The 12,500-nt window shown below is 38.0% G+C and overlaps 1 protein-coding gene across 1 annotated transcript in view; it reads right to left on the bottom strand.

Moving 5' to 3' along the window:
* The window catches only part of LOC144963682 (uncharacterized), a 25,384-nt gene that overhangs the window by 9,158 nt on the left and 3,726 nt on the right, over window positions 1-12,500 (bottom strand). Inside the window, exons 4-5 of the mRNA XM_078897640.1 lie at window positions 1,568-1,712; window positions 606-763 (exon numbers count right to left, since the gene is read on the bottom strand). Of these exons, the coding sequence (XP_078753766.1) occupies window positions 606-763; window positions 1,568-1,712 (303 nt within the window). The remainder of the gene's footprint in view (window positions 1-605; window positions 764-1,567; window positions 1,713-12,500) is intronic.

The raw sequence follows: 12,500 nt of genomic DNA, 5'->3' as shown, positions 1-12,500 counted from the left end.
CCCTAGCTGGGCGGGAAAACAGTCAAACGATTTATTTGGATTTTGGGAGATGATATTTTTTGTCTTGTAAATCATATTTCTATTATGTACTGTATTATTTTTGTTTAGCTGAAAAAAAAATTACAAAGACATACACACACACACACACACAACCCCCCCCCCCCCCCCCAAAAAAAAAAAAAAAAAAAAAAACAACCCAAACAAAAAACAAAAAACAAGCAAACCCAAAACAAACAAACAAAAACAATTTAAAAAACAAAAAAAAAAAAAACACACACACACAAATAAAATAAACATACTAATCAATAAAAACAACTTACAACAAACGAACAAAACAAAAGAAAACAAAAACAGGCCTTTCGGAGTCTTGGCACAGATAGATAATTAGAAAGTTGTCCCATTTTGTCATTTTAAAAACCAATGGCAGAAGAAAAAGAAACCATAAGTATAGAAAAACACATAGTAGTAGTAGGGTTGCAATACTGATGCTGGTATCGATCGAATGAACAAGAACGTCATGTCTGGTGATATAACTTTTCACACCCCTTACTCTGTCTAACAGCATGCAAAAACCCTTCTGTTCATTTTAGTCAGAAGTTACTTACACTTGATTCTTCCAATTACGTGTTCCTGTCCAGGCGGGCTCATCAAGCTGAGGTCAAGGACGAACGCCATGGAGTAGCCAGAGAGTAGAGCTTGATTGAGAGCATTAAAATCCTTTATTTCAACTCCGGATTTGTCTTGTTTGTAGATGGCAGCCTCGCTTTGGCAACACACAAAGGATGACGAGAGAAGAAAATAATATTATTACGGAGTGTCTATTCGTCCTTCAGGTCGTATTCTTAAAAAGTGTTTAGCCGACCTTCAGTGCTTATGCAAATGAGTTAGGCGTGAAAGAAGCACGCTGAAACTGACACCTTCGTGACCTTTTGTTGCGAAAATGTTGGTATGTACTTCAAGTACAAATTATTTTTAAAATGTCCAGTGAAGGAATTGTTTGTTATGGGCTTTATCCTTGGCAGACTTAATCTATTAGAAGGAGCAGGGTTTAGGAAAGGGGGTTGGGGGGGGGGGGGTCGATATTATTTGTTATTGCCATTGTGAAGCGCTATTGAGAATTGTAGATGGATAATGGCGCTATATAAATTACCCATTACATTACATTCATCTTCCCAATTATAGGTCATCACAAACAAGAGAGAGAGAGAGAGAGAGAGAGAGAGAGAGAGAGAGAGAGAGAGAGAGAGAGAGAGAGAGAGAGAGAGAGAGAGAGAGAGGCCAAAGTGTTTTCAGACAACAGGCTCTTGGCGCATTTATTTACACTTGATTGCTCCAATCACGTGTTCCTACCCAGTGGGGCTCATCAAGATGAGGTCAAGGACGAATGCAATGGAGTAGCCGGTGAGTCAAATCTTTTTGGTCAAAATAAAAATAAGAATTTTTGTTGTTTGCTCTTTTGTTGTTGTTTTTCTTATGTTTTTTGTTTTGTTTTTACTGTCAGAGTGCGCCATCAGACTAATATTTTAACTACGATATTAATCTGATTGAATAACAGTCTGTCTCTTACCTTGTGTTCCCACCGTCCTTCCCCCAACGACACCTCAGACTCTCTAAATATACAATGTTAGAACTCCTGGCATTCCAGACTGTGAGATTGACCACAAGGTTCCCGTTTTCATAGATGGATGTTTCTGTCAGTAACAGCACAGGTCCTGATAAACAAATTAATAAATAAATATGAACAATGATATCGAGCACTTCTTTGTGTGTGTTGAACCCGTGACCTCAAGAAGTCGGGGAGAGTTAGCTCTAGTTAGATTACGGTTTGAAGCGACTTTTTTGGCGGTCATGGATAGCACATGCGGTGAAGTCGCGATCTCCCTGGTCGGGCGGAGTTGTCGTACGAGTGAATGTCGCGGGTTCGAGCCCCTATCGCCTCCGCGAAGTTTTTATTCTCTGTTGTTCTCTGGTACTTTCCTACTCACTTCATTTATTGTTGTTTAGAGCACTTACAGGAGTTTACCATGCTCTACCCCCAGCAGGCCATATTATGGAACCATAATTCCATTCCATGCTCTACAACTCACTGTTAGTGTTAGGCGTCCTATTTGAACGAACACTCTTATGATATCCGTCACTGCCAATAGCCAGGTCCTCATTCAAACCTCAGTCGAGTTGTGTAATGTGTATTAAATGCCTTATCCAAGGATACAACGTTGGGACCAGCATTTTCCACAATCACAATCACATCCGCCATTGACCACATTTTATATCGTTTATGACAAGACAAGAGCGACACAGATACACGACACGTGAAAGATTGAGTCATTTTATGTTAGGAGAGCAGAACGATTAATAAGGGAGCGTTCACATATTACGTCATCAGCTAGGGGGGGAGGGGGGGTCTACCAAATGTTGACATGTGTTGACATGGGGGAGGGGGGGGGGTCAGACCCAAAATGATGTCATCAAAACATAGGCAAATTAGGCCTATTTTATTAAATGCAAGAGCTTCAAAAATGGCATTCCAAATAAATTAGCAAAAAGGTGAAAAATTATGTTGATCTGGAAAAAAGGAACTTTGAAGCTGCTGGAAAAATATTAGCCAATATTTGGTCCGAGTCGATAATAGATGGATACCCAGTAGTTGGAAAATTCATCCCTCCACCTGAAAATCCAAGACCCAAACTTCAATTTCAAGAAACAGATGATTGGAAGATAAAACACATTCGTCAATCCCAATATCTGCTGCAAATAGTGAAATGCAGTGACAACTCATGCTGCAAACCTTGGCGTACTAACTATTCATCTTTTTTTTCCAGAGCGTTTTCTGCCACCACCTGTACCACTTGCTTCATGTGATGATGGTTTGGAGATAGGCAATAATGGAAGATTTGGAAGCCTATTTCAAAGTTTGTTCCTTTCAAAACAGCTAAAGATAAATTGCTATGATGAGTATTGCCCATCTCTCAAGAAACAAGATGGGAAAGGGGTATCACTTCTCAAAAGGCGAACTTGCCCTAAATGTTCATTGTATCACTCCTCGATCACAGCAATGAAAGACCATTCACCAAAATGCGGCATACCAGAAGAACAGCAAATGGAAGAAAGTGATGACGATGAAGATGAAATTGATGATACTATTTATAGTACATTGCCAGAGGTCCAAGGCAGAAACATTTTTGAATCAATTAATTTCATGTTTGGAAATTGAAACAGAAATTCATTCCACTAAAAGACTAATATGCTATAAAATAATTTGCCTCCTATACTATTTTAAATTACACTTTCTGAATTTTTTTTAATAGCACCTGCACCAAGTAGCCTAATTTAAATAATGTTTGTTAGATTTTATCTTTGCAAATTTAAATTCTATGTCCCCATTGTATCGTAAAATATAAATTATCAACAGTTTCTGAAATTAATAAAATGTCTGAATGTGTTTTATCAAACGTTGATAATCAATGTTTATGGTTTGAAAAATGAATAATAAATATTGTGAAATTAAAGTTATCTTTTAGTTTTTATTAAATTAGATGACGTCATCATCTGTTGGGGGAGGGGGGGGGGGGTCAGGTCAATGATGACAAGTGATGACTTGGGGGAGGGGGGGGGGGGGTCTAAAAAGGGCAAATTTTTGATGACGTAATATGTGAACGCTCCCTAGTAGTTGTAGTAGTAGTAGTAGTAGTAGTAGTAGTAGTAGTAGTAGTAGTAGTAGTAGTAGTGTAGTAGTAATAGTAGCAGTAGTAGTAATAGTTGTTGTGTAGTAGTAGTAGTAGTAGTAGTAGTTAGTAGTAGTAGTAGTAATAGTAGTAGTGTGTATAGTGTGTGTGTAGGTGTAGTAGTAGTTAGTATAGTAGTAGTAGTAGTATAGTAGTAGTAGTAGTAGTAGTAGTAGTAGTAGTAGTAGTAGTAGTAGAGTGTAGTAGTAGTAGTAGTAGTATAGTAGTAGTTAAGTAGTAGTAGTATAGTAATAGTAGCAGTAGTAGTAATAGTTGTAGTAGTATATAGTAGTAGGTAGTAGTAGTAGTAGTAGTAGTAGTAGTAGTAGTAGTAGTAAGTGTAGTAGTAGTGTAGTAGTAGTAGTAGTAGTGGAGTAGAGTGAGTATATAGTATATTTGGCGTATAGTAAAGTTAGATATTAGTAGTTTGTAGTAGATATGTAGTAGTAGTGGTAGTAGTAGTGGTGGTGGTAGTGGTAGTAGTAGTAGTAGTAGTAGTAGTAGTAGTAGTAGTAGTGGTAGTGGTGGTGGTGGTAGTGGTAGTAGTAGTAGTAGTAGTAGTTGTAGTAGTAGTAGTAGTGGTGGTGGTGGTAGTGGTAGTGGTAGTAGAAGAAGAAGAAGAAGAAGTAGTAGTAGTAGTAGTAGTAGTAGTAGTAGTAGTAGTAGTAGTAGTAGTAGTAGTAGTAGTAGTTGTTGTTGTTGTTGTAGTAGTAGTGGTAGTAGTAGTAGTAGTAGTAGTAATAGTAGTAGTAGTAGTAGTAGTAGTAGTAGTAGTATAGTAGTAGTAGTAGTAGTAGTAGTAAGTAGTACTAGTGGTGGTAGTGGTAGTAGTAGTAGTAGTAGTAGTAGATAGTAGTAGTAAATAGTAGTAGTAGTAGTAGTAGTAGTAGTAGTAGTAGTAGTAGTAGTAGTAACAGCAGCAGCAGCAGTAGTAGTAGTAGTAGTAGTAGTAGTAGTAGTAGTAGTAGTAGTAGTAGTAGTAGTAGTAGTAATATTATTATTAGTAGTAGTAGTAGTAGGGGGAGGAGGAGGGGATTAAGAATATCTTGCCGCGTTGCGTTCAAATCCTTTCATCACTACAACTTTATCAGTTGCATTCAATATTATATACAAAGTCAAAACAATACAAGTAAGTGGTCTATTCCATGTTTGTGACCAGGACAATAAAGAAAGATGGATGCTGGGAATTCATTAATATTGTATCTTCAACATATGACTGGAAACATTTGACTGGCAGATATCGAAAAAGGAGGCTAGCTCAATCCATTGTACTGGAATCATTTGACTGGTAGGTATCGAAATAGGAGGCTAGATCAATCCATTGTACTGGAAACATTTGACTGGTAGGTATCGAAATAGGAGGCTAGATCAATCCATTGTACTGGAATCATTTGACTGGTAGGTATCGAAATAGGAGGCTAGATCAATCCATTGTACTGGAATCATTTGACTGGTAGGTATCGAAATAGGAGGTTAGATCAATCCATTGTACTGGAATCATTTGACTGGTAGGTATCGAAAAGGGAGGCAAGATCAATACATTGTACTGGAATCATTTGACTGGTGGGTATCGAAAAGGGAGGCTAGATCAATCCATTGTACTGGAATCATTTGACTGGTAGGGGAGGCAGGATTGGATTATTTTGATCAGTACTGATCCGCAACCCATTCCAGCTCGTGTCAGGGTCCACGTAGGGGCATTCTTCCCCGCCCGCCTCCTGGGCAACGGTTGGAGTATTCCGAAAGGAACTTTCTAACCGGCTGATGACACGAGTTTCTATGTGTCTGAGGTGACGGATGAAGGGAGGAATCAACCGCCGTGGCCAGATTGCCCTAGTTCACGCAATAAGCTGTGCTAGCCCCATGACGCTGGTGGGGTGAAGGGAAACTGTCACTCTACAAAGATACCCTCCTGGACTCCCAGCCTAGACACCATTAATGGGTGGACAGAGCTCATATTCTTGGAAAGCAGTCTGTCTAGGAGAAGGAAAACTCCAACTTCAAACCACCACTGCCTTGTGGATCTGGGAAGATGAAAGGCTATGGAATCACATCCAGAGAATAAAGAACCGCTGAAGTCGGAGTCGCAGAGCCGAAAGGCGCAAATAGTCTGGAGAGGGAAACCAACCCAAAAATTAATGTGACACGCATCCTCCTCACAATGATGGACAACAAAACTGCCGGACGATATGGCGCGAAGTCTGGGGATTCCCGCCGGACGGACCTAGCGTCGAGCCCTGATAAACAGGGTTCACCCAAGCAATTTGGTGGTACCTTGCCCTCCTACTGTGGAACCAGGGTAGGAGATGCAAGGTTACGGACTACTGGAACTATCAAATTGCTACAATGGAATGCAGAAGGGATACAACATAAAAAGACTGCCCTCTCCAAGTTTCTTCAGGATGAGAAGATAGATATTGCCTGCATACAGGAGACACACCTCACAGAAAACATTAGGTGTTCAATAAGGGGATATCAACATTTTAGGAAAGACAGAAAAGAACGGAACAAAGGTGGAGTAATCATCTTCGTCAGAAATGACATAGCGACAAATGAAATAACGACAGATGAATCTGTTGAAATATTGGCTGTAAAAATTACCAAAAAACAAATTGCAATACACAATATATAACTGTTACAGCCCACCATCTGAGAATCTGCCAATTGAAAACATAAGAAGTGAAGAAGAACAGTTCATTGTTGTGGGAGACTTCAATAGCCACTCCCCAAGCTGGGGATACAATGACTTAGACAGAAAAGGTGAAACCCTTAAAAATTGGCTTACAGACAGTAAGCTTCAAATTGTCAGAAATGAAGATGACCCAGATACATACTTCTCAAGAGCATGGAAGACAACATCAACTCCAGACCTAACTCTCATATCTGAAGATCTCACCGGAAAAGTCAGTAAACAGATAAAGGAACAACTGAAATAACTGAAGAATATGCAAAAGACAGAAAGGCACCACCTCCGAGATGGAATTATAAAAAAGCAGACTGGACTCTGTTTTCAAAGTTGACTGATAGTTATACAAAAGAGATAAACTGTAAAACAAGGAATGTAGAAAAATCAGCCAAAGCTTTCACAAAATCAATCATGAAAGCTGCAAAAGAATCAATCCCCAGAGGATCAAGAAAGGACTACTGTCCAGGATGGACTGAAAAATTAGGAAGTCTCAACAGCCAAGTCACTGAACACAGAAAAAAAGCAGAGAGAGAGAGAGCCAAATGATGAGAATATGGAAATTTACAAAGAGGCTGAAAAAACTCTCAGGAAAGAAACAATAAAAGCAAAACAGGAAGCATGGCATGAAAAAACCAGACAACTTGACTACGACAGAGACGGAAGAAAGTTATGGAACCTAACCAAAGCTCTAAGTGGACAAGAAAACAGATATGCTGCACCATCAGTAGAAGATGATCAGGGGAGGATTCTCAACAAAAAACAAGCAGCAAACTGTTTTATGAAGCAGTACTCAAGTGTTGGGAGTATACAGATTAGAAAAGAACGAAAACGAGAAGTCCACAAAGAATTGAGAAAACACAAGGATACACCCAAAGAATCCACAGATGATGTCATGTTCAGTTCGATTAAAAAAGAAGAAGTAGAAATTGCCTTGAAATCTCTAAAAACGAACAAATCACCAGGTCCAGATGATGTTACTAATGACATGTTGAAACACCTAGGAACCCTCACAAAGAGGAAAATGAAACAACTGTTCAAGGCAAGTTGGAAACAGGGTAAACTTCCACTCAAATGGAAACAGGCAACCATGATACCAATAAAGAAGGATGGCAAGCCAAAAAATAAACCCGAAAGCTACCGACCAATAAGTTTGACAAGCTGCTTGGGTAAACTGATGGAGAGAATTGTTAATCGCCGTCTCCAATGGTATTTAGAAAGCAATAAGTTGATATCAGATGAACAGGCTGGTTTCAGACAATTTCGCTGCACAGAGGACCAGATAACATACATCTCGCAGCTGATCGAAAATGGTTACCAAGAAAAAAAACACACAGTCACAGTTTGGGTGGATATGGAAAAGGCATTTGACAAAGTCTGGACAAAAGGACTACTTCTCAAACTTAAGAAAGCCAACGTTTCACACTACATGTTTGCATGGATTAAAGATTACCTCACAAATCGAAAAGCAAGAGTCCAATCTCAAAACTCTAAAAGCAAGCTAACGAACATGACAAATGGAGTACCACAAGGCGGGGTTCTCTCACCAACCCTCTTTGTCGTTTTTATCAATGACATCTGCGAAACCAAATGCAGAGGAGTAAAAGCAGCCATGTATGCAGATGACCTTGCGCTGATATGCACTGAAAGAAATATTGGTACCGCAAAGGCCAGGATACAGATGACTCTTGATGCTTTGAGCAAATGGACAAAAGACTGGGGTATGAGAGTAAATGCTGATAAAACCACATACACAACATTCAGCTTATCAACCAAAAAGCAATCTATGCGATTAACTTTGGATGGAAAGATTCTGAGAGAAGACCTTATGCCTAAGTATTTAGGAGTGAAATTTGACCCTCGACTCACTTGGAAACATCAAATAGATGAAAGTCAACAGAAAGGGTACAAGAGAATGCAGCTTCTCCGAAAACTTGCTGGGACGCAATGGGGAGCAAACTCAAACGTCCTGAAGAAGACATATCTTGGATATGTAAGACCTGCAATAGACTATGCCATATCGGCATGGGGAACGTGCTCACAGGCTCAATTTCAAAAGGTTGAAAAAGTCCAAAACCAATGCCTACGCGTGATCACTGGAGCAATGAAAACAACACCAATTCACAAGATGGAAACCCACACAGGAATAAAACCTCTCAAAGAACAACCTAATTTAAAAATAATAACACAATTCTCAAAGATAAAATTCATGGAATCCCAACCACTGCATCCAAGTACAATGGAAAAGAAAGAGAATCGACTCAAAAGGGAAAACTTCATCGCCTTGGGACAAAAACTAGAGAGCAAATATAAAGTGACACCAAAGGAAGATATTGCCCAAATCAATGTCCCAAATCTCAAACCACCACCGTGGAAAAAGAAACAAAAATCCATAACCATCAACAAGAAAAACATTCGAAGCAATAAGGACAATGCTCAAACCCTAAAGATGATCGATAAAAGTACCCAATGACCAACTGGATAAGAGTTTATACAGATGGCTCAGTTTCCGGCCCCCTCATGAATGGAGGTGCTGGTGCACTCATACACTGGACAGATAAAACAGAAACAAAAATATCTGTATCAGTGGTTCAATGTGCACAAGTACTAAAACTGAAGAAAAAGCCATCCTCAATGCAACAAAAGAACTATCCAGAGATCACAGACTATACGGGAAAAATGTGGTTTACTTGACAGACTCTGATGATGCTCTCCGGTCTATTGAAAATTACCAGGACCCTGAAGCCGCACACACTGTGGAGGCCCTTGAGGGCTTATCTGATAAAACAGGAAAAATTGTGCTGCAGTGGATTCCAAGTCATGTAGGTATATATAGAAATGAAATTGCCGATCAACTGGCCAAAGAAGGAGCCCAAAAGGAACAACCGAAGTCGTCAATCACTTACCATCAGCAAAAGAAAATAATAAAGCTAAAAATAGACAAAGAAAGGAATGACACACACCTGGAACACAACAAGCAGGATCCAATCCATGCTATTCAGCGAAGTAGCCAAGTCACTCTATTCCGCCTCCGAACAGGACACAATAGACTAAGAGGACATATGTTTACAAAGCTAGGTATTGGAACAACCCCTTATTGCCCATGTGGAACCGACCATGAAACCACTTTACATGTGCTTATGGATTGCCCATTATACAACGTGCAACGTTCGAACCACTGGGTCACCCCTACAACACTCAACACAAAGCTCTATGGCGAGGCTGAGGACCTAAAGCGGACCACAGACTTCATAGCAGATATCGGACTGCAGCCATAGATGTCCATCAGAGGAACGAAGAAGAAGAAGAAGAATTTGACTGGTAGGTATCGAAATAGGAGGCTAGATCAATCCATTGTACTGGAATCATTTGACTGGTAGGTATCGAAAAGGGAGGCTAGATCAATCCATTGTACTGGAATCATTTGACTGGTAGGTATCGAAATAGGAGGCTAGATCAATCCATTGTACTGGAATCATTTGACTGGTAGGTATCGAAAAAGGAGGCTAGATCAATCCATTGTACTGGAATCATTTGACTGGTAGGTATCGAAAAAGGAGGCTAGATCAATTCTTGTACTGGAATCATTTGACTGGTAGGTATAGAAAAGGGAGGCTAGATCAATCCATTGTACTGGCGCGACATATGCTCATTTGCAGGTCTGAAAACCCAAATTGTTATGAGTTTCTTGTCGTCAGGGAAATACTCTCTGAATAATGTAAAATATTGTCCATTACAACATTGTTAAATCAAGCCCATAAAATTGTGCTCGGCTACCAGACCTTCTAATATGTTCACGTATCAGTTTTGACATAATTCTATATATATATATATATATAATATATATATATATATAATATTATATATATATATAGTGTTGTGTGTGTGTGTGTGTGTATGTGTGTGTGTGTGTGTGTGTGTGTGTGAAATTGAATGTAAGCTTCAAGTTAATATACGAAAACAGGGTTTCCCCTTTATCAACAAAATAGGATGAATGAAACACAACAGACGAATGAGATGATGTGGTAGTGGCCTTGTTTAGATGAATAAACACAAATATTGATGGGCAGGAAATCGTATGCTTCTTTGTCAAGAATCACAAAATATCTAATAGAACATTAGATATTTATAAAAGGTGTGCAATTAATTAAGTGAAAAGAGGAACTGTGTAATGTAGTATAGAAAGTGAAATAATAACGTGTTGACTATTGTTGGAAAATAAATACTGCTACTAATGATTATACTAATACTATTATAATACCTACATCCTTTATATTTTGTATTTATTTCCAATTCCATTGTGTTTATTTTCCAACAATAGTCTACACGTTTTTATATTTCACTTTCTAAACTGTATTACACAGTTCCTCCCCGCCTCCCCTCTTTTGACTTAATTAATTGCGCACCTTTTATAAATATATATGGTTTTATTTTAATTCGTGCTTCCTTACAAAGAAGTAAATAATAATGTGAAATTGAATGTAAGCTTCAATTTAATATACGAAAACAGATAAAATGGACCTTTCGGGTTTCCCCTTTATAAACAAAACAGGATGGATGAAACACTACAGACGAATGAGATAATGTGGTAGTGGCGTTGTTAAGATGAATAAACAAAAATATTGATGGGCAGGAAATTGTATGCTACTTTGTGAGGACGCACGAATTAAAATAGAGCAGTTAAATTAGGTGCCCCAAAAGTAAACAAAGGTCTAGAAGCGCATGGCAAACCACATGTTCCTGTCTTGACAGCTCACGTTCCAATGTAAATAATAGAAAAAAATAACCTTTAAAATTTGGCTGTTAGGTGGCAAAAGAAACATATTCATAAATACTCGATCATGCATCAAATAATGTCTAGATATGGATATTTTATGGAACAAAAGGTAAAATTTATCAAAAGTTACAGTCTATCTATTTTTAGACCAGAGCAAATTATTGCGCTGGTGTGAACAAAACGAGAATTATTCGGAGCCTGATTTTCATAATAATTTAGCCTTATATTATTATTTCTGCAACTGTTAGATTTTATGTAAACATATTTTCAATACTGAAAGTGTATTGCCTACAACTCGAACTACAAAATTGGGAGACCTAAATTGTGCGTAAATTATTCCGGTCCCTGACGGAAATCACAAGCAACTTGTTATTGTTTACGTTTGGGGCACCTAATTTTACTGATCTATAGAACAATAGATATTTATAAAAGGTGCGCAATTAATTAAGTGAAAAGAGGAGGTGGAGAGGAACTGAGTAATGCAGTTTAGAAAGTGAAATATAAAAACGTGTAGACTATTGTTGGAAAATTTTAATACAATCGAATTGGAAATAAATACAATAAATAATAAATAATTACATAAGGGATGCCGGTATTAATATAATCATTAGTGGCAGTAGCAACAGCAGAATCAACAGTAGTACTTTTAGCAGCAGTAGTAGTAGTAGTAATAGTAGTAGTAGTAGTAGTAGTAGTAGTAGTAGTAGTAGTAGTAGTAGTAGTAGTGGTAGTAGTAGTAGTAGTAGTAGTAGTAGTGTAGTAGTAGTAGTAGTAGTAGTAGTAGTAGTAGTAGTAGTAGTAGTAGTAGTAGTAGTAGTAGTAGTAGTAGTAGTAGTAGTAATAGTAGTAGTAGTAATAGCAGTAATGATACTGATTTGCTGTTAAAGGAAAAGAAAGGAGTAGAATTGAATGTTTCGATGATGAAAAATAACACATGCAAACCATTTGGACATCAGTGCAATCAATACAAAGTGTCATTGATCGCATTGACCGAAGACAATAAAAGACAAAACAAATTGAAAAAAAACCCATCGGAATAATCGTTAAGAATATAATTTTTTTAAAAACAGATTCACACAAAAATACCACTCAAAACAAACAAAAAAAAAAACAATTTAAAAAACAGGAAAAATAAACCAAAAAAACAAAAACAAAACAAAACAACCCCCCCTCCAAAAAAAAAAAACCCCAAACAAACAACCAAAAAAAAAAAAACAAAAAAAAAAACAAACAAACAAACAAATAAACCCCTCCCCCCTCCAAATAAAATAAACAACACAAACCCCAAACAAAACAAAAACAAAACAAGCAATTA

This window comes from Berghia stephanieae, chromosome 1, assembly GCF_034508935.2.
Source record: "Berghia stephanieae isolate SIO BIC M18660-M18661 chromosome 1, UCSD_Bste_1.3, whole genome shotgun sequence".
NCBI lineage: Eukaryota > Metazoa > Mollusca > Gastropoda > Nudibranchia > Aeolidiidae > Berghia > Berghia stephanieae.
The sequence above is the reverse complement of the archived record's forward strand: the minus strand, read 5'-3'. Positions and strand labels throughout refer to the sequence as shown.